Raw genomic sequence first — 24344 nt, forward strand, 5'->3', positions numbered from 1 at the left:
CGAGCCATGCGGCTCCTTTCTGGGCCTGCTTATTCGTCGCTCTGACTACAATATGAGCGGCGGTCTCACTGTGTCGTCGGGATAACCGGAATTCGGGTCCCAAAACCCCTGAATAGCAACCGGGGCTAGCGACGAGGGGAGTTAGTCTTCGAGACGGGCACGGGAATCAAGACTCAGCCTGCGCCTGAATAAAATTTGGAGGGGATGCCGCCAGGGACGCCTGAGAAATTCTTCACACTCGTTTTTTCTCGCACGTTCATTTTTGTCTTTGCTATTTTTATCACTTTCGTTTGGAAGTCCGGGCGTGATCGTTTTTTGGCTGTCGCTCAAAATATCTAATCATCTACACTCCCTACGCCAGCACGTGGGGATCTGATATACTGTACCAGGGTGTCTGGGTGAGTGGGCAAGTGTCCAACCTTCGTCCCACCGACTCTCGTTGAAGAATAATCATGGATTCTTTTGGTGACAAAATGTATCCCCGGCTTTCCTCGTTCCAAGAGAGAGGACCCGAAGTCTCTCGTTTCCGACAATTTCTTAATTTGCTGGGATGTCTGATCGTACTCCCTATTTACTCCGTCATCACGGGATACACACGCCATCCGTTGACGCTCGATATTCTTTTGACTATTTTCTCGGCGGAGTACAATCGGTTTATGAACGAAAACCGTCGACGAAAGCTGCATGGCCAGCCCCAAAAGATTCAAGATCTCGAGAAAGCGAGCCTTGTGTCTCCTAATGCAAACCGCGGCCCCGAATGCATGGCGGCCATCGTGGGATATCGCGAGGACCCCGAGCTGTTTGCGCGAGCCTTGGAAAGTTACAAGAATATTTCCGAGTGCCGTTTGGTGCTTGTGGGCGTCGATGGCGACGATGTTCCTGACATGGAAATGATTCGAGTTTTCCAAAATGTAGGTCCAGCCACTCTAGATGATCAAAAAAGTCGCAAACTAATGCTCGGCAGGTCTTTCCCAAAAACTCGGCCGTCATTCATATCGACGAGCCATTTGGAGAGGTTGCGATGCACACCTTCGAAAAGACCTCCACCATCGATGGAAACTCGCAGGCTCCCCAGGCTTACATGGAAGCCACTATTGCCCACTGCTGCCAGCTTGCCCGAGAGATCCTTGCAGAACATGACCTGAGACTCGGCCAGCCGGACGGAGTGGCTCGATTGTGTCTGTATCAGCCGCATTTGCACAAGAAAGGCATCATGTTCTCTTCCTTCATATTCTCTATTGTCATCTCTGAGATGCTCGGAATCGAGTACCTCTGGTCCTCCGATTCGGACACCATTGTGCTGCCGGGTTCCCTGAAAAGCACCATTGATACCATTGCGGGAGATCCTAATGTCGGTGGTGGCAGTTCAGGTCTGATTGTTCACAATGAAAATGACACCGTCAGCACGAAGCTGGGTAGTGTCGTGTACTGGTCGGAGTTGTATATGACACGCTCCGTCTCAACTCTTTCTGGAACCAGCGACTGTCAGAGTGGTCCCAGCACGGCATTCCGAGTGTCTGCTCTCCCTGCGATTCTATACCCGTGGTATACTCAGACTGTTCTGGGTCATCGAATGGTGAGTGCTGTTTTGTCATGTACATTCGATACTTGCTTGCTAATATCTGGACTCAGGTTGTCAACGAGGATCGTCACCTTACCACAAACCTGCTCATGCGCGGATGGACTGTGACCTATGCATCCGACACGCTGGCTGCAACTGATACCCCAACCACCCTCAGTCGCTGGATTCTGCAGCAAGTCCGCTGGAGTCGAGCAGGCCATATTGAGTCTTTCCAACAACCCAAGCTCTACCTCCTCACCAACCCGCTGTTCTTCTGGGCTGCCGTGAAGCGAGAGGCTGGTCCTCTCCTCGGATTCGCGTATATCCTCTACTACCTCATCACGGGAGAATGCTTCGCCTACTTCAATTGGTACGATGTCGGCATCCGTATTTCCTATACACTCCTATACAACTACTTCCGCAACCCTGACCGAGGCCCCAGCAACTCGTGGCTGTGGATTGTTCCCGGTCTGCTCTTCTACAACATTCCTCTCCCGATGATCCATCTTTGGAGTCTGATTACCGTTTTCCAAGATGGGTGGGGCACGTCCATGCGATCGACTAGCGAAATGACCAAGCGTGGACAGGCCTGGAAACGGTGGAATGACCTTTGTTTCTTCGTTGTCTGGATGGGCATTGTTGGCGGAACCCTTGCCCGCATGCTCGCGTCGAAGGCTGGGTGGGCCGATGGTGATATCATGCAGGCTGTTTTCTGGGGTATCTTGATCCCGACCGCTGTTTCGTTCTACGGATTGGTGGTCCGTGAGTGAAGACATAGACAATAGACTGGGTCGTCTTTATAGATTTGCTTCAAAAGTTTCTGCATATTACTATAATACCATGAACATACTGTTGATTTTTTCTGGAAGTTTGGTATAGATTGAGATAAAATCCCCGACATCTTGATTTAGCGTTGAGCCCGCCATATGATCGCCGCTGAAGATTACCACGACTCCACTCGATCGACATCAGCGAGAGGGTCCCAAACTATATGAACCAATGTCCACAGTACAGCAAGTGGTGGCTTGGAGGCTGAGACAGTGGGCCCTGTATACGTGAATCAATATTTTATTAGGCAGGTTTAATCAATTGAAAAAGGAGAAAGATCCAAGTCCGTCCAGTTTGTCATAGACTCGATATTTGAATCTTAGAGCATGTGATACGTAAAAGACGCAAAGTGCTACTAATAGTATGAGAATCGGTCTCATACCTCGAACTCGCTGCTGTGGCTCTTGTTGACAAAAACTGTCGATGTGGAGCGGTTGCTCTAATACTTGTGATTGGTCAAAAGCAAGCCTGGAATTCCTGCCCGTTCGCACGCAACCAGCGGGATCACGTCAGATCACCAGTTCATTCACGTCGATCTCAAGATGCATGAACCCTGGATCCTCGGCAAATAAGCCCATTTACTAGTTTTTTGGAAAGTCTTCAAAAAAGGTCGAAGTTGAATCGCTTCATGACGGCAAAATGATCCCTGCCACCAGATGTCATAGTAGAACTCGAAAGCGGTGTACGAAGGGAGAGGCCACATTTGTTGTTCAGAACCGACCATGAGTGTCGGTATCCATATACATCACAGCTTGTCGATACTTTTAGACAGTGGTCATTGAAGTCATCCTACACGATTGATTAGCATTCAGGTGGCCGCAAGTGCTCCCCAATTTCCACAATGGCGGCCACAACCTCTTCTCCCGCCATCACATTTTACGACATTAAAATGAGTCCTCCATGCGCACCAAACCCATGGAAGGCTCGATATGCACTCAATTTCAAGGGCATGCCGTACTCTACTACTTGGGTGGCCATGCCAGACATCAGCAAGACTCGCCAGGAGGTTGGCATCCCCGCCTCGCGCAAGTTTGCCGACGGCTCGGATTACCACACTCTCCCCATGATGACCGACTCGACGACTGGTGCCAAGATCGGCGATTCCTTCGACATTGCAGTCCACCTGCAACAGACATATCCATCTGCGGGGTCAGGCAATCTCTTTCCCCAGCAGACATTGGACTACGTCTACTCCGACGATCTGGCGATGTTCGCGCCATTGTCCGAGAACAATGCGATCGAGCACACTGAATATGCCCGATTCAACACAAATGTCGATGCCGTCTTTAGCGCTCATGTTCAGCTCATGGTGCACGGTCTCCCCTTCGACCCAGCTGATGCCGAGGTGACAAAGGCAGAATTTGTCCGACGTGCAGGCGTGGCTTCTTGGGATGAGCTGACCGTGAGCGGGGAAAAACGCGAGGAGCTCAAATTTTCTCTTTGCGAGAAGCTGGGTGGATTGGCCTTCATGTTCCAAATGGATCAGTCTGGTCCGTTCATCCTGGGCCAGCAGGCCAGCTATGCGGATCTGATCGTCGGCTCGTGGCTGCAGATGATGCACGGGACGCTGCCGGAGGCAGAGTGGAAGGAAGTCGCGACGTTCTGGTATGGTGGGGTTTTTGGTCAGCTCCACGATGCTCTGCAGAAATACGCTCAGGTGAAATAGGTGCTAGGCTTCGAGAGGAGCCACATCAGCCATCCCGGACGTCAACGACTTCGACAAACGAGTCGGATATTATAGAAGAGCAATCACGAACTGAAAAGTCACAGGCTAGCTGTAGCCAGTATAACCGAGCAGTCCGTTCTGTGATTTGGTGTTGGCTTCATGCTTCAGCTACGCCGCGTTCGCGACCGACTACGTGTACAGCCCCTGCAAGTAATGCATTTACTTTTAGCCTGACAAATTTGACACCTGACGCCTATTTCTCACCCCGCAATGATGAACTAGCAAACAACTTATATTTACTCGATACGGCGATGTTCTGGTAGCCTTGGTTGACAAAATTGGGTGGAGTGTCGTGGCTGAATGACTTCGACCCCTCGCAATTAGAATGAGATTCTCCAGCACACTGAATAAGTACAAAGTGGATTAACGCGGCATTTATCATGGCACTGCGTCCGGGTTGCATGTGGCCGCTGCGGCTGGAATCGATAAATCTGCACGCTGGTCGTACAGAAAAAGCAACGCCTGCAAAGTGGAACCAATGAGCAAGTCTGGCTTCCGTTGCCTCGATCATCCCTTGCACAAGATGATCTGGGCGCTCTTCCAATCGAATTTGCTTATTTATATTTTCGCTTAACTTGCCAGCGGAACTCGTTTTACTTCTTCACCATTGCGGGTGTAAATCCAATATCCTTGGGTGGTGAACAAGACCAACCCAACCAGCTCCTGAAAGACTCACCCACCCTTTCCTATCCAAAATGACGACTCCACCAGACTTCGATTTCGACCGAGATTCAGTACGGATTCATACCCCGTCGAGGAGAGAATATACGCGTCTTGATGAGAACCTCTTCCACCATAGCGGCGAGGCCAGCGGAACAACGGGCAAGCATCGGGCCGATCGGTCATTCGACGAGTTGACCCATACAAGCGACCATAATTCTTCTAGTCGCTACTATAGCTATTCCAATTACGGCGTCTTCAGCTCCGAGAAGAGCACACCGAAAGTCAAACAAACGGCTGAGAGCGAATTCAACGAAGAAACACCCTTAATACTACCATCGGAACCGAGCATCACCCCACCAAATGACCAAGACCCAGGAAGCCCGGTCTCGTTCCAGGACGAAACAAAGAACATTCTTCAAAATGCGGGCCCATTGATGGGAGCAGCTCTATTAGAATCGTCTCTGTTGACGGTCGGTTTAATAAACGTGGGACAATTGGGTTCGAAAGAGCTCGGAGCCGCGAGTATCGCTAGTATCCTCGCCAATTTTACTGGATATATGATCTACCGTGGCCTCGCAACTGCGTTGGAGAACCTATGTGCTCAGGAGATGAAAGCTGGGATGCATCACTTGGTCCCGTTGCATTTCCAAAGAATGCTGTGTCTTCTTCTGGTGATTACGGTTCCGATCATGGTTCTTTGGAGTTTCGCGGAACGGCTACTTCCACTGGTTCTCTCCAACCAAGAGACAGCCATTCTAGCCGGTCGGTACCTTGGAATCGCTGCGTGGGGTCTACCTGCACATGCCATTTTTGAGTCTGGTAGACGCTACATCGAAGCTCAGGGCGTGGAATCGGCCACCACGCATGTCCTGAGTGTGTGTGCACCCATCACCGCATTCGTGAACTGGTTGCTAGTCTGGGTATGCTATTCGCTTGGCCCTCATCTGGCGCAAACTGACCACGAATCTTAGAACCGCAAATGGGGCTTCATCGGCGCACCGGTTGCGTTGACAATCAACAACTACTTACAACCATGCTCGCTCTTCCTATACATCGTCCTCGGATCCCACGATAAATACTGGAATGGCTTTTCACGCAGGGCTTTCTCGAACTGGGGCCCCATGATCCGGCTAGCCATCTCCAATATGATCGCTGCAGAAGCCGAGTCTCTCGTGCACGGAATGACCACGCTCGCAAGCTCATATTTCGGTCCAGTTGCCCTGGCTGCACAAGCAGTACTGGTTGCAGTGACCAATACAGTCCTGCAAGTACCCTTCTCCCTGTCAAAGTCTACTCAAGACCGCATTAGCGATCTCATGCGTGCAGGTCGTGCTGATTCGGCATGGGCGGTTGGCAAGCTTGCATTCCTTGTTGCATTCAGTGTTGGCGCGATCTATATGCTGGCACTGTCACTTCTCCGATATCCGGTCGCACAGGTCTTTGCAACTGATCGTGCGGTCATCGCATTTGCTGCTGAAGTGATGCCTCTGTGCGCAGCCACTCATTTTGTGGGTTGCTTGACTTTGATCTCCAATGGCATTCTGTGTGGTATTGGCAAGAAGACTACTGCTGGATTTATTCAGACGGTTGTATTTGCCAACATTGCACTTCCACTCGGGCTTGGTTCGGCATTCGGTCTGGGGTGGACGGTTTGGGGACTCTGGGGTGGTGCACTGATTGGTTTCTGCATCATACTGATCGTGCAATGGCTGATTTTGAGTCGGGTGAACTTGAAAAAGTGCATCGAGGAGGTTTCCAAGAACTTGATTGATTGATTTTGTTCGATGGAGTGTATATATATCTCGAAAAGAGTCAAAGAGCCAAAAAAGATGGTTATGTATTGACGCCACGTATTTATCAATGAATGTTTTGACCCTCGTTCACTCAAAGGGTATTGGTGTTTCGTTTCTCATGCCAGGACTTATTAATCTAATGTGCGCCCCGGTAATTTCCATATTTCGCAGGAGCCTCAATCTGACTAAATTGTCATAGGCTAGATGCTAGTCAATCCGAGAGGGGAGGGAAGTCTCGGATGAAGCTAGAAAGGAAAAGCAGAGTTAGCAAGCCATCAGTGGAAAGGACACATGCCCTTATGGCGACCTCCAGGGGTATGAGCTACTTACTGAGCGGGGCACTCATACCCAGCCGGGTTGTTCTGCAGGTACAGCTGGTGGTACTCTTCAGCATCCCACCACTGGCCGGCGGGCACAACCTGTGTGGAAACAGGCTTCTTATACCACTCCTTGCTGACCTTGTCCGTGATGCTCTCCGCGATCTTCTGCTGCTCGTCACCGTGAGTGAAGATCACGCTACGGTACTGAGAGCCGACATCGGGGCCCTGGCGGTTCAGCGTAGTTGCATCATGCATGCGGTAGAAGAACTCGAGAAGCTGGCGGTATGTGACAACGGAGGGATCAAAGGTAACCTGGAGAGCTTCGGCATCTGCGGAAGAAAGGATCCAAGGTCAGTCATCGTCTAGGCCGCAGTATTGCAATGCGAGCTCGTCGCGAAATAAACTGCTAAGACTTACGCCCAGTGTCTCCGCTGCAGACAGCACGGTAGGACGGCGACGAAGTGTTGCCACCGCAGTATCCGACCTTCGCGTCCAAAAGGCCCTTTCCGTTGCCGAAATTCTTACGGTACAGATGCTCGACGCCCCAGAAGCAGCCGGCCGCGACGGTCGCGGTTTCAGTAGACATGTTGCCTGATTGAGATTCCGGGGTCAGAGAAAGAAATGGCGTGCCGGTCGAGAAAGGTCGAAGGAGGCGTGAAAATAGAGTCGAGGCAGCAGGTGCGGCAAAGGCCATGGGGATTTCTGGAATAATTTCTGGCGCAGTGGTGCCCAGGTGGGGAACAGGATATAAAAAGTGGGGGGAGAAGTTGACGCGACGGGGGCTCGGCAAGGATGCGACGGCAGCAGTTTTGATTTCCAACAAAGTGCGATGATCGACTGTTTTTGAAGTAGCGTGAAGGCTGGAAGAAAGTACGTAAGATTCTCGAGGGAGCAAAGGAGCTGCAGCTGCTCGGTGGCGTCATTCTGGACTTCTGACAAAGCAGCGGGGAAACCTGCCAAAATGTCACCCCGCAAGTGCCGCAGCCCTACTAAGAATATGTACTACCTACGGTAGACTACTAGTAGTAATTTACTAGTACGAAGTTGTTTATGGTATCACTGACAATAAATGCACAAGTCTCATGGTGACTTTAGGACCTTAAATATTGGAAGTAACCTTATCCAATCTCATAATGTACACAAAAAGAATATGTCAAGCGAAAAGAGTAAAACACCAGATCCTCATGTTGAGAATCGAGAGCCAGGTAGGACAGCGATAATCAACGACAAGAGAGAATGAACAAAGGGAAATAAACACCGTAAGATTCGTAGACACCCTTGCAAAGAGGTAAGAGTTTAAGAAAAGACACAGGAGAATGGAAAAAGGATGGTATCTTATGCGCCAACGCCATGTCGATCCCCGAATACAACATGAAATAAAGCAGACGTCAATAAATCATTCACCGCAGCCCACCAGAGGTGCTGTTAAAGTCCTGGTTGCGGTCGACCGGGGGTGCGGCAATCGCACTCAAGCGGAGCGCGTCCCGACTGGAGAGACTGGCATGCCGTGTTCGAACATCACCTCCCAGAGTCGTACGCCGTCCAGTGTTCTTCATCACAGGCAGAGTGTGGGGGCTAAGGACACGGTGCTTGGCCTCGCTTTCCTTTTCGCTCTTGACCATACGGCGAGCCTGAGATGCGGTGAACATATTACCGTCGCTCGGGGAGCTGCCGTAGGTGTTGGAGGTAGGGCTGCGGCGGCGATGAACTCGCAGAGAATTGGTAGACGAGGGGCCAAAGTGCGAACTGGAGATGCGGCGCATAGCCGAGTTGATCTTGATTGCATCATCTTTCTCGGACTTCCAATTGTCCTTGTTCTCATAAACTGGACTGCTTGAGAAGTTTGCGCTGGGGCTCCGGACCGCAATACGCGATGGACGGTCCGTTGAGGCTCGGTTCAGGAAGCTGCTGCCTTCAATGTCTCGAAGGGGCGAGTTCTCATTGTCCGAAGAAAGCGACAGGCTTGCTGTGGGAGGTGATGCCAAGGGAGAGCTACCAGTACGCTTAGACAAGAAGCCTGCCTTGAATCGGTTGTTGTTCTTCGGAATGTTCAAGGACTGTTCGGATGGCGCAGGAAGTGGCGACGTCGAGCCAAATGGCGCCAATACTCGAGGGATGTTTCGAGGAATAGGAGATGCTCCTCGGGGGAGAGACGGCTCTTCCCAGTTGGCTTCATCCGTAGATTCGACCTTCTGGGGTGTCTTCTGCCATTCCGTCAAGGTGCCATCTTGCTCATCGTCCTTCCAGCGGACGGATCGTTTCGTAGGTTTCACCTGGGTCTTCTTGGGCGTGAAACTGACACTCTTACGGCCAGCCGCGACCTTCCGACGACGAGGCGAGCCCTTCGTGGGCGAGGGAGCTGCCACCGGGGCAAGCTGAACGGATGGGGCAAGAGAGGTTCGTGGAGGGGGCATGCTGACCATGCTGAACCGCTTCTTGGGTTTCGGGGGACTGGCTGGCTTGACGGGACTTGGCGGAACCTGGAGCGCCGGCAAGATGCCATCAGGCTTGACAAGGCTGGATGCTGTGGTCGAACAGCTTTCCAGCATTTTGGTGAGCATCACGCGGCCCTTCTGAATGGCTTCGGATGCGCTGAGTTGCATGATATCCTCAATCGAGGCAATAAGTTCGAATTGGGCCTGCAGAAGAATCTGTACGGCAGCTGCTTCTCCAGCTTTGTCTTGATCAACCACTGCGGACAGGGCTTCACGCTCCGCGTGTGACCGAAGAAGCTCAGCCTCTCGGTCCAAGTTCGCAAAGTCACTGTTATCACTGATATTGAATTCCTGCAGTTGTTTCGTTGCGTTTTCAACTGCCGAGTTCATCGCTCTATCCCAAGTGTTTTTTGACAATCGCTGATTGTAGTGGTGTCGACTGTCTTCGAGCTCGAGAAGAATCCCCTGCGCGCTTTTCCGAATCGCCCAGAGGTTGGCAAGGCCCTCATCGCCCTCTCGAGATGCACAAACGTTATCAAATGCAGCAATCCAAGAGGACAAGATTCCAATGCGACGACTGATTTGTCTCAGCTTGAGCATGTTGTTTGTCTTCTCCTGTCTCTCCGGCAATGTGTGCTCGTACGCACTGCGAATGCGAGCAATGGCTTCACGCACAACAGCGTCCTTCTTCTCGGTCTGCTTCTTGAACTTTCCGAACGCTAGCTGTTCGGAATCCTTCTGTTGTGCTTTGAGTTCATTGATCAATTTCATTTGCTCATCAATCTTGACCAAGAAATCCTTGACGTGCCGGTTAACATTGAAGACGTTTCGAGTGACCTTGGTCTGGATGTTCTTGGCTCGGTTTGCGTATCGTAGCGTATTCTGGGTCTCATCAAAGTGTTGGCTTGATGGGCTCACACAAACGATCATCACGGTCTTACAGTTGCCGCCAAGAGCAAACTTGAGGAGTCGAGTGAGTTTGGAGTTGCGGTATGGGATGTGGTTACGCTTTCGAGGATCACAGAGGGCATTGATACAGCTGCCCAAGGCCAACAGCGACTTGTTGATGTTGGCACCCTCAAATAGTCTTTCGCCTCGGTTCTTGGTTGCACTGGCACGTTCACTTCCAGCAAGGTCGATAATACTGAAAGTAGCCATGGTATGTGGCTCATTGACATCTGCATTGCGGTCTTTCTGGGCGACATTGATTTGGAGAACGGCGTGGGATCGGGACGAGGTGGCATTCGCTTCAGTAGGAGACATGGTACGGCACTCATTGCCTCGCATAATCATATCCATGACCTGCTGCACGTTCTGGGGATGGTGGCTGGACAATCCAGCGACCGAGACCGATTGATTCACATCTTCACGAAGCATGAGACCACCCTTGGACCCGCCGGGCACAAGCAAATCGCGAATGGTTTCGTTGTAGATTTCGAGGTACGATAGAGAGACTTCAGTACTTTTCTCTCCAGATCTTTCCTCAATTCTCTCAAACAACTCCTGCATCGTCAGGAAAATGATACCGGGTTGCTGCGCTGTGCCAGTGATAGTGTGTGTCTTGCCGCAACCGGTTGCACCGTAGGCGAAGACCGTAGCGTTGTATCCATCGAGGACATTGTCGAGAAGGGAACGGGTGGTCGATTCATAAACTTCTCCCTGAGAGGCATTCTGGTCGAAGATGCGGTCAAAGGCGAAGGTCTGGTCCTTGACGCGCTTGCCGTTGGGCACGACGCTCTTGGAGAACTTTTGGACGGGGTTATCTTCCGGAGGATCGAAGACCCTGTGGAAATAAGCAGTTAGCAATCTTGCAAAGTCGTGATTGAGTTAAACAGGCGCATATCCGGATAGCTACTCACAAGCATCGGTCGTCAATCACCTTGACAATGGACCGGATTCCCTTCTGGTTGAGCTTCGGGGCCGGCACGCCTGCCAACGACCCGTCACCTAGGAAGAGAGGGCCGTCATCGGACTTGGAGATCTGTGCAGCCTCTCTGATTGTAAATGGTCGGACGCGTACCGCGACGTTGATCGAGGAAGCGCCATCGGATGCGGCCATGGTGGATGTCGTGTGTCGTGTTATGTCGTTGCCTCTCCAAGTCGCGAAGGTGCGGGGCCGTATCAGCTGGGCGACACCCTGCGTCGACGAAGCCAGGGGGATGAGGTTGTCGAGAGTAACGATGGAGAGCGAAGAATGTGTGGATCTAAAGGTGTACTGTATGGGGTATGGGTTGCAGCAACGAGTATTCTCCGAGGGTCTCCTGGGCGCGATTTCATTTGTTGATTTGTTGCCGCGTTGCTCCAGGCAACCAGCTGACAGTGGCGATTGTGCCCCAGTTGCCGTGGCAGGTGCGGCTTGGCTGTTTGTCCCCCCGCGAGTACGTGCAGAATTAGGAGGTTTCAGGCTACCTACACGTCCTTTGTTCCCGATGCCCACGCACCGCCTTGTGTCTGCCGACATGAGATCGTCGAGATCCTCGAAGCTGGGCAAAATACTGAGTTATGTGGGTGGGTTTACCCCACGATTTTGATAGATCCTTGATCTTGGACTCTACAGGACCCCGTTTTGCATATTATGATGTTTCAACTACGTACCCCGTACTCCGGGGCAGTCAAATAGCGTGAGCTTTGTCTGAATGGTTTCGTTATTTATTGTCGACGCCGTAATGAACTGTGCTGCCCATAGATCGTTCCATAAAGATGAGGTTCTCCATCTCTTTTGTCCGAACTCCTATATTGCCCCAAACGCCGTATCGAGAAGAAGGAATTGGTATGAAATAAACGAAAAGCAAGAAAATTTCCACCAGATAGCCGTATTGTCCATCGTGCACCGTAGATCTCAGCGTGAAGCGTTGAATCGCTCTTCCTGGATGTCGAAGAGAGGGTCTCAGACGTTGGCTCCGGCCTCATCGTCCTCAACGGCCTCATCATCCGAGGCCTCGTCGATAAAGCCTGGGATAATCACATCCCAGTTAGCTTCATCCTGATCAAGGTCCATCACTGTTTCGTTCGGCTCGGAAGTGCTAGGCTTGCGGAAGCGGAATGCCACAAAGCTGGGATCGGTGAACCCTGCATCTTGCACAGTTGTATCAGGTTCAGTCCTCAAGAGTGTCCATCCCTTCTCAAGATCGCTGCGGTCCTTGGGCAGGCCAAATTCAAGCTCGGCCGGGTCGCCGGGGACGATATCGTTGCCGAGATGGTTGACCCCGCGACTCTTCAAAGCTTCGAGCAGCTCCTTTTTCACGGCGGAAAGCTTTTCATCTGGCTGAAGGCAGAGCAGGATGGTGGTCTTGTACTTCTTGAACATGACGGTCACCCCAGGCGGAGGCCGATTATTCTGCTCCGGAAGCTGAATGGGTTTTAGCTGGGCTCTGGCAGCTCTTTTGGACACTGCGGCCCTGTGAGTTTTTCTTACCTGTGGCATCTTGCAGCACTGCGACTAGTATTAGCGAGTTGCTTCGATCAGAGCTTCCGCGGTTTGGCTGTTTGGCACGGTGACGCGATCAGAGCTGCCGCGGTTTGGCACTGGCAGTTTGGCACGGTGACGGAGGCGGAAAGACGGCGGTCCCGCACGACGCGGATTGTTGCCGCTCGCCAGGCTTCCACCTACTCGTGACAGTCACGCGTTTTGGCTCCCAGCATTTGGTAGGCTCCGATTAGAGCCAGCGATCGCCGATATGGACGACACAACACCTCCATCTGACTCGTCGCCGTCGCGAACCTCTCCCACGCTTCTCGGCACCGTGGCTCTCCGATTATTCCACTGGGACAAGCTCTTCGAATCCGACAGTCCTCCCCGACTTGGCATCGATGTCAGCAAGCGTATACCTTACGCGACCATGTCTGGATTCTCTGCGGGCCTAGGTCTAGGCTATATCTATGGGAGCAACAAAGCAGGCCTTCAGTTTCGAGCAGAGAACGCACACCGATTCCCGACGACTTCGACTGGCTGGTGGCAGTACCATAAGACCAAAAACTACATCTCAATTGTGGGTGGTGTAAAAGAGGGCTTCAAAATGGGATTCAGACTAGGCGCTGGCTCGCTTGTGTTCTGTCTCTTTGAGGAAACAGTCGATTATGCCCGTCATGAGGAGCGAGACTTTCTGTCCACGGTGACCGCGGGTTTGTCATTTTCGGGGGTGTACAGCTTACTCGGTAAGTCCTAAATCTTTTTCATTCATTCACCTTTCATAATCCAAGACTAACTCGATTAAATTACTAGCCCGTCACGATGTATACACCGCTGCCCGTACTGCAAAGCTCGGGTTGAAGTTTGGACTTGGTTATGGACTGGCGCAAGATGCTCTGGAGTCATTAAAAGGAAACCGACCGGCCTACGTGGACTTCTTCCTTGGGAATCGTCGGTTGAATGAGGGTAGAGATCGTGTCTGAATTGGGACAATCCCCTCGTCCGGTCGAACCACTTTGTCCTCCAACAGAGAGGACTTTTGTCCAATTTCTCATTGAACCCCAACCGTAAGGAGTCGCCCAGATCCCTGCCATACTTTACCCTAGGGGATCGCTTTCCTTCATGCGATTCCTGTCTACTATCCGAGACAGGATGCTGGCAACCGAGCATATTCCGGCGCAGAGAATGGGTCTACGAAGTGTTCTATACTATGGCTATCTCTCTCATGCTCATCCAAATCGTGAGCACCCAGGAACATATTCGCTGCCTTCGAGCAGTCTCGCCGTACCCGAGCTGGCCTGAATACCCCTTGGCCTGCTGAGACTGAGCCCGTACCCTTGAGTGATAGGCCCGTTTCGCCTTTCTCCATTCTACAATGTACACTACATGTTGATACCCTGTCGCGCTGCCGTATTCGAGCCACGCTCTTCATTTGATAATTTCTACCATTTTCCATGCTCAAATCTTCCCCTATTTCTACATACACAGTCCGTTGTGGATGTCCGACCCACGTCGTATCATAGGCACGTGACCCGCTGTGTCCGGCTGCCCGCTTCCAGAGAACGCAGTTGTCATGGGCTCAGGCTCAGGCACGGTTGCTAGCAAAAGTACTGCGCAGGATCAGGGAAATGTAGGGTGGAGGAGGTGGGTTATAGGGCTGAGTGGGGGTTCTTCAGTCTATCTGTATTGCTTTTTTGCCTCGGAGCAAAATCCGGGCCAAATTGAATAAGATACCCCGTACAAAATGGATTGAACGACCATCGCGGCCTGTGGTCTGATCCATCAATGGATATTCCGGGGGGTTCGGGAGCTCGAAGAATCCTGCCAAGGGTGACCCGACCCCATACGCTCTCCCATACCTTACAAAGGGCGCGGTGGTGCTGGTGACTTTCTTTCCGTGTCAGGAACTCTTTGTGAGCGCAGAGCCGCGCCGGTCGGATTGATGGAAGCCACAGCCTCCAAGTGGCCTGCAGTGATCCGAGCAGAAGGGACCACTCAGCCTCTTAGGCCGGACGGGGGCACAAAAAGGCATCGGCCGGCTATACTCGTGCTCTCCAGAGGAGTGTAGGGTAGTCGCCATGGTGGAGCTACGAAGGTTGTCATAGAGTTTCCGAAGCTTTCCAGATGATCGGTGGAGCTCAACCGCATTTGACGTCGCAGAGTCGGAACTTCCCCCACCTTCTGAAGACTCCCAGCTCTGACACCCTTCCACATCGTCAACTACCCCTCCGGTTTCCCCCTGCGCAGATGCCGGTCTGCTAGCGCCGACGATCTACCCATTGGGTGCGAGAAGCGATGCCGACGCGAAGCTCGACTCTACTGCTCTCGTCGACGTCATCGTTCTGTTGATGCTGGACCTGTCTGAACATCAGCACCTCTGCGCACATTCGAGCCTCGCCGTGAACTTCTGAATACCCCTCCGAACATCCGGTCGCCGGTCGACTTCTCTTTCATCGCAAACCTCCCTCTAGACTGCTCATCATGCGTCGCCATGGCAGGTCCGGAGGCCCGACCAAGGCCGTGCCCATGTCGGACACCGTCTCCCTCATTCATTCCTTCGACTCGGTCATGAACCCTAACCGACCCGCCCGACCTTCCCCTTTAGCCTCCTCCAACATTAAAGCACTCCCGCTGGAGCTCATCGACCGGCTGCGTTCCTTTCCCCTCTTTCAAGCGACACCCGAATCCTTTTTGTTTGAAGTAGGTCAACATCTGCGCCCGCAGCTTCACGCCCCCAATGACTATATCTTGACCGAAGGCGATGAAGCCAAGGCGATGTACTGGCTGGTGCGTGGCGCCGTAGCGGTCACTTCGCGAGATGGTGAAAGTATATACGCTGAGCTCAAACCGGGTGCTTTCTTTGGAGAGATTGGTGTGCTGATGGATCGACCGCGCACTGCGACGATCATCGCCCGCACACGATGCATGCTAGTCGTGCTCACGAAAGAAGATTTTCGCAATATTTTACCGCGCTTCCCCCAGGTTGAACAAGCGATCAGGGACGAAGCACAAGAGCGGTTAATGATCCTGGAAAAGAAAAAGAAAGAAACTTCTGCGCCTGTCCTGGATTCTCCCAGTCCGAGTCCAGTGCGAAGGGGCTCAAAGCGATTGAGAGAGAGCTACTCAAAAGACCTGGTTGTCGCCGAGGAAGACTTCAGTGCTAGTTCGATACACAAGAAACGGAAATCGCCGAGCCCAGGACGGCGGGATGCATCGAGTGCTCTTGCAAACGGACTGGTGAATGTCCGTCTGCTCCTGAAAGAGCTGCCCCTCTTCTCTGGGCTCCCCGGCGATATTCTCCATTTCTTGGGTCTCAATGCGCAACCACGCTCGTACCCTCCATTTACCGACATTATCCAACAAGATTCTTATGGGCGGGAGCTCTACTTCATTGTCCGCGGCGAGGTTGAGGTCGTTGCCGAAAAGACTGAATCACGTCATGACCTGCCAAACGGCTCCGATCGGATTAGCACCGAGATCAAGGCCCGACTGAAACAGGGCCAGTACTTTGGTGAAGTTGTCAGCCTGTCGCTTGCGCCGCGAAGAACGGCAACTGTCCGTTCGGTCACGTCGGTCGAGTGCCTTATGCTCAGTGAAGAGGTTCTTTCCCAATTCTGGGAGATGTGCCCCAAAGGCATCCGCGAATCGGTGGAGCGCACCGCCCAAGAGAGACTGCAGACCACCGCTGATGGCGATGTGGTCATGACGGATGCGACGGACGAACAGCCACCCTTAGGCAACCTGGAACTTGACGATCGAGTTAAAATCACCGCAGCTCGGCGTCGCTCAATGCCATTGTTGACATTGACTGAGACAGAACTAGATGGACCGCATCAGTCATCGCCTGTTGAAGACCAGGAGCAGGCCGTACTACGGCCATCAGACCCCGATCCTTATCTGAGCCTTGGCTTGGACAAAGTTCGGCTTCGAAGTCGGCGTGGTTCAGTGGCGCCTTTGACGCCAGAAGAAGTTACTGGGGAACACCAACGACAATCTCCATCAGAACCACGTTCTGCTAGCTCGTCGACTCTCGCGCTACCGGAGAGTGTTGGCCTGTCGAAACCGCACCAAAACTCACGCCCGGCTCATGAAGTTCACCACGGAATCTTCCCCGACAGCATTCTCTTAAATATTTTCCAGTTTCTTGAGTTGCACCACCTGCTTCGATTGCGTGGGGTGTCCTCGCACTGGTCTGAAATCCTCACCAAATCCCCCGACGTGATTCGTGACCTTGACCTGAGCGTATACAACCGCCAGCTCACCGACGACGCTCTTGTTAAAATAATTTGTCCCTTTGTGGGCGATCGTCCCCGGTCCGTGAACGTCAACAACTGCTTTCATATTACTGACGAAGGCTTTAATGCGCTGGCCAATACGTGTGCACCGAACTCCACCACTTGGAAGATGAAGAGTGTGTGGGATGTCACGGCTTCCGCCATACTCGAAATGACCAGCAAAGCTACCGGTCTACAGGAGGTCGATCTGAGCAACTGTCGAAAAGTAGGCGATACCCTCATGGCGCGAATCCTTGGATGGGTTTTGCCAGGCAATCAAAAGCCTACCGAAGGCAAGAGTGCATCAATCAAACCCACCCTTCAAACAGCGGACAGCTTGGTGTATGGCTGTCCCCAATTGAAGAAGCTCACTCTTTCATATTGCAAGCATGTCACAGACCGCTCGATGCACCACATTGCTTCGCACGCCGCTGCTCGAATCGAAGAAATGGACTTAACTCGCTGCACCACCATCACTGACCAAGGTTTTCAGTACTGGGGGAATGCGCGGTTCACTAATCTACGGAGACTGTGCTTAGCAGATTGCACATATTTGACCGACAACGCCATTGTACACTTGACAAATGCCGCTAAGAATATCCAAGAACTGGATCTGGTAAGTTATCTACGCTTTCAACCCCCACTATGCTTGGCTCACGAGTAATAACAATCGTATTATTACCAGTCCTTTTGCTGCGCGCTTTCTGATACAGCGACCGAAGTCCTTGCCCTCCAGTGCTCGCAATTGAAATATCTTAATATGTCGTTTTGCGGTTCCGCTATTTCCGATCCGTCCCTGCGAAGCATCGGGCTCCATCTACTTTCTCTCCAACATCTTTCTGTGCGAGGCTGTGTACGAGTTACTGGCGTTGGTGTCGAGGCCGTGGCCGAAGGCTGCCATCAGCTTCAATCCTTCGATGTCAGCCAATGCAAGAACCTTACCCCCTGGCTCGATGACAAGGGGCCTATGCGATACCAGCCTCGAGTTCAATTTGAGACTGTTGCCACGAACGCAAAAATTCACCGATGAGAAACCACACCATCTCGTCACAAATGAATTTTTGCGATACAAAGTCCTCGACGCTTCGTTCTCGGCATATCCACAAACGGACGCAGTCTGCCTTCCTTTTCCATCAATCACTGTGTAACCTTTTCGTTTCTTCGTTGATATATCCTGGATTTATCCGCATCATCTGTCCCATTCCGCTTCTTTTACCGCTATGGGACTACCAAGGACTTTGTCTTATACTTTTGGAGTTCAGGGCTTTCTGGGACATGTTTTATTTTCTTTTTGGCTTCGACCCGTATAGATTGACTCCAGGTGGCACAATCGCGCCTTTCTGGTTCTGGACTTGGGTCACGGATTCTCTGGTTCTTGGGCTAGTCGAGCATGGCAGGAGTTCAAAGATTGAAAGCATATATTGTGATTTGGCTCAATATTCGATAACGCCTCACGGTCCTTCTTCTGATTTACACTCACGAGATAATGCTTCACTCCTCATCCGTCTTTATTTATGTCTTCCTTTGGTTGGAGTTTCAGGGTCTTTGTACTCTAAATATCCTGATATTGATCGTCCATCTCTAATCAATTGTTCATAAGCTCAATTCAACCGTGAAGATCCTGCGTAGTGTTGTCCTTAACTTTTTGTAAAAGAAATTTTGCATGTATTTCTACGATGCTTTGTCGTTTCAAAAGCTCTCGCAACAAAGAAAGAAAGAAAGAAAATAGACAATGGCCATTCTTCGTCATGAAACAATTAAATTCAATCCAGGCGATGGAGTTAGACATCCTATTCGACGGGTTCTACAAATATTGAGCTTAGGCATGGCATTAATGTTGTAGAGCGAACCCACAGTGACAACTCTGGAGGCATAACCTTGGAAACTCTTAAAAAGGCACCACAGGGCAAATATACCGTGGTCAGCATCTTGGGACCAAGACGGGCATAGTCATTTTCAGAGTAGAATAGGTAGTAAGACCGCTGCCCTAAGTCTGGCAACGGTGGATGTGAATTTGAATACCGTATTTGACAGCAATTATCTAAGTAGAATCACTGGTCTAACGAATAAGGGGTCCGTTGAGAATTACCTGTGTATTATACGCGAAACGCTCTAAGGGTCTCGAGTCTGGATCATTGTTACCAAACATCCATTCACTTGATTGTTGCTGTTGTCTCATTCATTTTACCTTCCATCACCCACCTCTCTTTAGGATCCGCCATTTCTTCCACCTGCCATACCTTCAGATCTACCATTTCTTCCACTATTATCTGTCACATCTATCTTTGTTTCTTGTGTCTCCCTCCTTTGGCCTGCCAACATGGCTAATGCCGAAGGGCATGCCCCCTCTGAGGCGGAAAGCCCCAAGGCAGAGGAAGGCCTCGCAGAGGCTGCCCTTTCGGCTGCGCGTGAGGCGAACGTGTATGCCTCTCCTTATCCCACGCCAAACTTCAATCCTGCACTCGCCATCTCGAGTGCTCCAAGCCGGCAACTCACCCCGGTCACCTTCACCTCGCTCCCTCCTCCCACGCTCCCACAGCCAAACCAGCCAGGCATCATGACCCCAATGCCACCAAGTTCTCAGGCTGGTCAGAAGCGTCCTCGACGCACCCGATCTGATGCGGAGCCGGATTATTCGGCTCAGATGCGCAATAAGATCAAGGCAAAGGCGGCAGGTGCAAACAGAGCGAGAACCGCGATCGCCTGCGACAGATGCAAGGTATGTGATTAAGTTTATCCTGTATTCTCATACTGTCTCTTGCTCTTCTAGCGTGGCAGTCCAGAGTTAACTCTCTTGTATAGGCACGTAAGCTTTGCTGCGACGAGAATCCGGATTCCTGTGTCAATTGCGCCAGCGCGAACACCGAATGCCTTGTCACCGACCCTGTCACCATTGAATCACTGCCCCGAGGTGCCATCGCGAAGATGAGAGCGGAGATGGATACCATGAAGCGCAAAATCGAGAGCATAGAGCAGCGTATGCATCAACGGGATGTCACGATTAATCTGCTCATGGATCAGCTTCGTTATCACCAAAGTCAGATTGCGACTCTCAGCAGCGAACTCGCACATCAGAGACATGGTACCATGCTGCACGCTCCGAATGATGGACTCTCTTATCACCTCGAACCTCCCTCGGGCGAACCGACGATCAACCCCCCGACGGTCCGACAGGTAAGTTACACATACTTCTTCATCTTCATTGTAGAGCTATAGGTTGATCTTGACAATCATTGTCAGGCACAGGAGGCTCTGCATTCAGAACATCCCTCACTCGGTCGACCCTCTACCACTCCCCAGAGTGGAACAGATGAGGGAGGTAGTACCTGACACTCCATTAGCCATCTCGGTTCTCTCGCTCTTCGACTTTCATCCAGCCCTTCTTTCGTTATGGGTTCTTTGTACCTTCAATGCATAGGGTCGTTGTTCAAGGGAGACCGTCGACTCTTTCGGAGTTACTGGGAGGAGATTTATGTTTCAATACGGATGATATGGGTGTATTTTGTGGCGTTTGAGATAGGGTCATGATGTCAATGTGTAACGATAGGAATCTGTTTGTTTAATAGCGCCACATACGAGATACCATATCAGGGCAGCGGATTTTCTGATCATTTTGTATTCCTTCACCTTTCCCTTGCGGCGCCTCTGGAATAACAAATGGACGGTGTGTAGTAATCTCCACGGCTGTTTGAAGAACCTTTTATTCACGTGGTAGATTATGCAGGCCAACACTTTAGGTAATTATGGGACCCTAGATCATATTTACATATCGAAGAAATGATCTAAGGTATTTAGGACATGCAAAAGTACTCATACCCTAGGGTAGCAGATGTTTACCTGGATGAAATGGCAAGTTGGATGCGGCATGAGCCTGATCAAATTTCTGTCTACAGTGGGTATCATGTGATGGTTGTGAAAAAAATCAAGCTCGAAACGATGCTCATTATATGGGTGCCTCACCAGCTGGCATTATTCTTCCCGCAGCAGCATATACCCTTGCTCTCGCACCATTCCCTGGCAGCCGCAACATGTACCTCTCGATCCTCCCCAACAAGGCTCAGCCCTTCGACATTTAACCATATTGTGAATTCTTCCAAGATGATCGGATCATACATGAGGATCTTCTCATGCCAGGTCGGGCAGATTCGACTTCCAGAGGAAGATGATGGTGGCGAAAGTCGAGACTGGGAGCGTACGGCCTTTGTTATTTGAGTAGCTAAGTCGGGAAGGCTGTTGCGCTCCGAAAATGCCGCTTTGGTGGTCTTATGTTCAGAAGAGCACGATGCTTTTTTGGTGTTGCGAGAAGATTTAAAAATGGCCGTCTTGCGTTTTGAAGGGCTAGGAGTTGGCTCCTTCGTTTGGGTTTCCAGAGATGGCTCTTTGACTGGTTTCGGCGTCTTTAAGAGAATCTCGTTATATCGCTTCTGAGTTTGACTTGGTGATGGAATCACCTCTTCCTCGGAATCTTGGATCTCTTCGATATCTATAAATGATGATGGTTGGGAACGGGAGGTCCTCGTTGCCTTTTGGAGTGTTGTCAGGCGATTTTTGGTGCTCGTGGGTTTTGTCTGCGTGACAGTATTTGCTGAGGACGAAGTTGCATCTTTGTCAAGCTTTGAATCTGCTTTGGTCTTGGGTTTTGGCGTTTGAGCCACTGGTAGTCCTCGAGAATCCAGATGTTGTGATTGTGTAGAAGCCGGTAGTTCAACGATTTCCGACTGCGAATGTGGGTGGGCTTGCGAATTTGTGAGAGAAGTCGTACCCCCTTTACCATGCTTGGATTCCCAACACTTCTGTAAAAGCTCAATCATCTTCTTGCGTCCTCTGACCGATTTGAAGCCAAAAGTGGCAACTTGCTTCGAGAGTTCTGCATCTGTGAAACCACTATAATGGGGCATGCATGGCTGTTGGGAGCTGCTGGTTTGCTTTGAAGTAACCTTAATGGGTACATTATCGCCTTGTACGGGCGGCTCTCGGTCACTTGAGGGACGAGACCTAGCTTCAGATTTTGATGCACTTGACAAGGCAGTCTTCTTCTTTGGAGGAGGCTTCGGCTGTCCATAATCAAGTTCAAACCAATCATCGTTCTCCCAGTTCATGGATTGTTTTGCCTGAGCATTGGACGCATTGGGAGTCCAAATGGGACTGGTGAGATCCACAGAGTCAGTCGCCTTTGCCTGAACTAATGAGCCTTCGGCGCTCCGTGCAGCAACTTCCCAGAGATTTCTGGTACCAGTCATGCGAGATACAGAAGAGCTCGTTCTCGGGATAGTTAGAGCCATCCCCCGCCTCTCATTGGTGAGGCTTTCGGATGCATGACTAGCTTGCTGCGTCTCTCGCATGGTTGGTGGAGAATCCTCTCGATCTAGCTGGCTGCAGGTCCCAAAAATGAGATCTTGATCCTCCAATGACTTGAAGGCCGCTTCAGGCGAAAGGACAATAGGCATCACTTCATTCTCCTTCATCCGGGCCTTGGTTCGCTTAGGCTTGGCCTCGGCAATGTGCTGGATGCTATCATCACCGGATGGATCGTTATGTTCATTACTCGGCGTATATTGTGCGGTCATTCGTGCGGTCAAAGTCGTGTATCGTTTCGGAGCTTTGGGTTTCTTTTTGGGCTGGGAATCGCCTTCCACCTGAGCGGACGCTTCACCACCTGACTCGGCCTGGTATACTTGGTACGGTTGAAGAAATGGGTCTACCAGCTCGATACGTCGTCTTTTCGTTGGTCCCCCGCTAGTCATGTTCAGTGGCAATTTGTGGGCGGCTGAAGTCGCTCCGGAGAAGCTATAATCAGAAAGCAGCTTGCCAAATGAGCCCCCAGGTTTTGGCTCATGCTCATTCGCATTATTTCTGTCGTCCTCCGTAGCGGTCTCCAATTTAGGGGAAGTTCGTCTCGGTGGTGTCCAATCCATTCTCCTTCTTAAGGCCTCAACAAGGTTAAGCTCCTTGTCTTCCGTAGGCCCCGGACGCTCTTTGACGGCCGTCTTTTCGACGTTTTCTTCGGATGGAGCCTTGCCAGCAGCAGCCATCTTCTTTGCCTTGCTTGGCTTTTTTGTCTCGGTATCAGTGCCTCCTTTGGTGACCTTCCCCGTCAGTTTCATGTTTCCCGTCTCTTTTTTTTTGGTGGATGTTTTTGAGCGGGGGTTTTGTGATGTCGCGTTTTTGCTTTTGCTTCCAGCGGCAGGGGATTCAAGGGATTGTGGTTCGGCGTCCTGAACGTTGGGCTGTGTTTTTTCCCCGGCTTTCTTTGGCTTCCGTTTCAATTTCGATTTAGCTGACTCATTGTTGTTGCGAGAGACTGAAAGCGCAGTCTTTTTGCTTGTCTCGCGCTTGTGTATAGCGTCTTTATCGGTCACGTTTGGCGTGGGAAAGAATCGGGAACGGGATGGTGGATTGAAGAGATCTGAAGGTGACGGGATGGGATGTGGCGACAGCCCTCGTGGCGAGACATCAAGAAATCTCTCAGAGCCGAGTGCTACTACTTTTTTCGGTGTTCGTTTAGGAGGATCGGGGGAGGAGGACAAGACAATAACCTCCGCAGAGCTCGCCATCGTGGCAAACGACGCGTATGAGCCTGAAAATATGGAGCAATTTCCCCCGTTAAGTGATGGTGTCAAATCCAAAAGCTTCACGTGGGCTTATTTGGTAGTGAAAATGCGAGCGCCACGTCCTTTTAGCCGATTGCTCTTGCGCAAGGCTTCAAACACCTTCGAGGTGAGTAAGAAGAGTCGCCGAAGGTGCAAGACGGGGTGATGACGATCGCGTCTTGGCAAAGTTTGCTCATTGCCGTTTTGGGATCAACATACAGTTGGGCCGGGCAACCCATTCCATTTGCATGTTTTGCACTCGCGCAGGTAAATTGAAAGTATAGTAGTCCAACACTTGGAGGCATGCTAATGACAGGTCGAAACTTAAAGAGCCTCCAGCTTAATCCATCCGTACCAACGTCGATCTCATTATGTACCTGTGAGACACCCCAAGAACATGAAATTAGGTCATGAGAGTTACTCAATCAGACGGAAGCCAACCCCCCGCTCCCCTCCCTTCTCCAAATAAAAAAAAAGCCTACAATATGTAAAACCCAAATCGATGGGCAGCGACAGTGCAGTCCATATGGATGGCTTGGTGATCGATACTTTATTGAGCTCATGATATCATTCCATCGAATATTACTAGCCATTTTCGGTCTTAAAATAATTTTCTTCGGTCTGCGACAAGGGCATATGCCCCAATAGCACTTGTCCAAGAGCTGGATTGAATATCGTGGGCGTATCATTGCCAGATTTCTTAATCTTACAGTATTTGATTGCTTCGCATGGAAGGGTCATTCAG

At 51.1% G+C, this 24344-nt stretch overlaps 10 protein-coding genes across 10 annotated transcripts; 6 read left to right on the forward strand and 4 right to left on the reverse strand.

Moving 5' to 3' along the window:
• Positions 1-452: 452 nt before the first annotated feature.
• Positions 453-2331, forward strand: N7532_003842 (uncharacterized protein; the record flags this gene model as incomplete). The annotated part of the gene is made up of 3 exons (XM_056616336.1): positions 453-911; positions 965-1576; positions 1633-2331. The coding sequence occupies 3 exons, from the start codon at positions 453-455 to the stop codon at positions 2329-2331; spliced, it is 1770 nt and encodes a 589-aa protein (XP_056476693.1).
• An 899-nt stretch (positions 2332-3230) lies between these two features.
• Positions 3231-4055, forward strand: N7532_003843 (uncharacterized protein; the record flags this gene model as incomplete). The annotated part of the gene is made up of 1 exon (XM_056616337.1): positions 3231-4055. The coding sequence occupies one exon, from the start codon at positions 3231-3233 to the stop codon at positions 4053-4055; it is 825 nt and encodes a 274-aa protein (XP_056476694.1).
• A 755-nt stretch (positions 4056-4810) lies between these two features.
• N7532_003844 (MATE family efflux transporter) lies at positions 4811-6553 on the forward strand (the record flags this gene model as incomplete). The annotated part of the gene is made up of 2 exons (XM_056616338.1): positions 4811-5698; positions 5750-6553. The coding sequence occupies 2 exons, from the start codon at positions 4811-4813 to the stop codon at positions 6551-6553; spliced, it is 1692 nt and encodes a 563-aa protein (XP_056476695.1).
• Positions 6554-6782: 229 nt separating this feature from the next.
• Positions 6783-7585, reverse strand: N7532_003845 (peptide-methionine-S-sulfoxide reductase; the record flags this gene model as incomplete). Its single annotated transcript, XM_056616339.1, has 3 exons — positions 6783-6816; positions 6920-7220; positions 7309-7585. The coding sequence occupies 3 exons, from the start codon at positions 7583-7585 to the stop codon at positions 6783-6785; spliced, it is 612 nt and encodes a 203-aa protein (XP_056476696.1).
• A 706-nt stretch (positions 7586-8291) lies between these two features.
• On the reverse strand, positions 8292-11385 carry N7532_003846 (kinesin family protein; the record flags this gene model as incomplete). Its single annotated transcript, XM_056616340.1, has 2 exons — positions 8292-11109; positions 11186-11385. The coding sequence occupies 2 exons, from the start codon at positions 11383-11385 to the stop codon at positions 8292-8294; spliced, it is 3018 nt and encodes a 1005-aa protein (XP_056476697.1).
• Positions 11386-12213: 828 nt separating this feature from the next.
• Positions 12214-12750, reverse strand: N7532_003847 (uncharacterized protein; the record flags this gene model as incomplete). The annotated part of the gene is made up of 2 exons (XM_056616341.1): positions 12214-12675; positions 12742-12750. The coding sequence occupies 2 exons, from the start codon at positions 12748-12750 to the stop codon at positions 12214-12216; spliced, it is 471 nt and encodes a 156-aa protein (XP_056476698.1).
• Positions 12751-13003: 253 nt separating this feature from the next.
• On the forward strand, positions 13004-13718 carry N7532_003848 (uncharacterized protein; the record flags this gene model as incomplete). The annotated part of the gene is made up of 2 exons (XM_056616342.1): positions 13004-13481; positions 13549-13718. 2 exons carry the CDS (start codon positions 13004-13006, stop codon positions 13716-13718), a joined length of 648 nt encoding a protein of 215 aa, XP_056476699.1.
• Positions 13719-15216: 1498 nt separating this feature from the next.
• Positions 15217-18039, forward strand: N7532_003849 (uncharacterized protein; the record flags this gene model as incomplete). The annotated part of the gene is made up of 2 exons (XM_056616343.1): positions 15217-17625; positions 17695-18039. 2 exons carry the CDS (start codon positions 15217-15219, stop codon positions 18037-18039), a joined length of 2754 nt encoding a protein of 917 aa, XP_056476700.1.
• Positions 18040-19329: 1290 nt separating this feature from the next.
• On the forward strand, positions 19330-20225 carry N7532_003850 (putative C6 finger domain protein; the record flags this gene model as incomplete). Its single annotated transcript, XM_056616344.1, has 2 exons — positions 19330-19728; positions 19812-20225. The coding sequence occupies 2 exons, from the start codon at positions 19330-19332 to the stop codon at positions 20223-20225; spliced, it is 813 nt and encodes a 270-aa protein (XP_056476701.1).
• A 740-nt stretch (positions 20226-20965) lies between these two features.
• On the reverse strand, positions 20966-23563 carry slx4 (the record flags this gene model as incomplete). Its single annotated transcript, XM_056616345.1, has 1 exon — positions 20966-23563. The coding sequence occupies one exon, from the start codon at positions 23561-23563 to the stop codon at positions 20966-20968; it is 2598 nt and encodes an 865-aa protein (XP_056476702.1).
• Between the last annotated feature and the right edge of the window lie 781 nt (positions 23564-24344).

Source organism: Penicillium argentinense (assembly GCF_028826775.1).
Source record: "Penicillium argentinense strain IBT 30761 chromosome Unknown utg000004l_segment0_segment0, whole genome shotgun sequence".
Classification (NCBI taxonomy): domain Eukaryota; kingdom Fungi; phylum Ascomycota; class Eurotiomycetes; order Eurotiales; family Aspergillaceae; genus Penicillium; species Penicillium argentinense.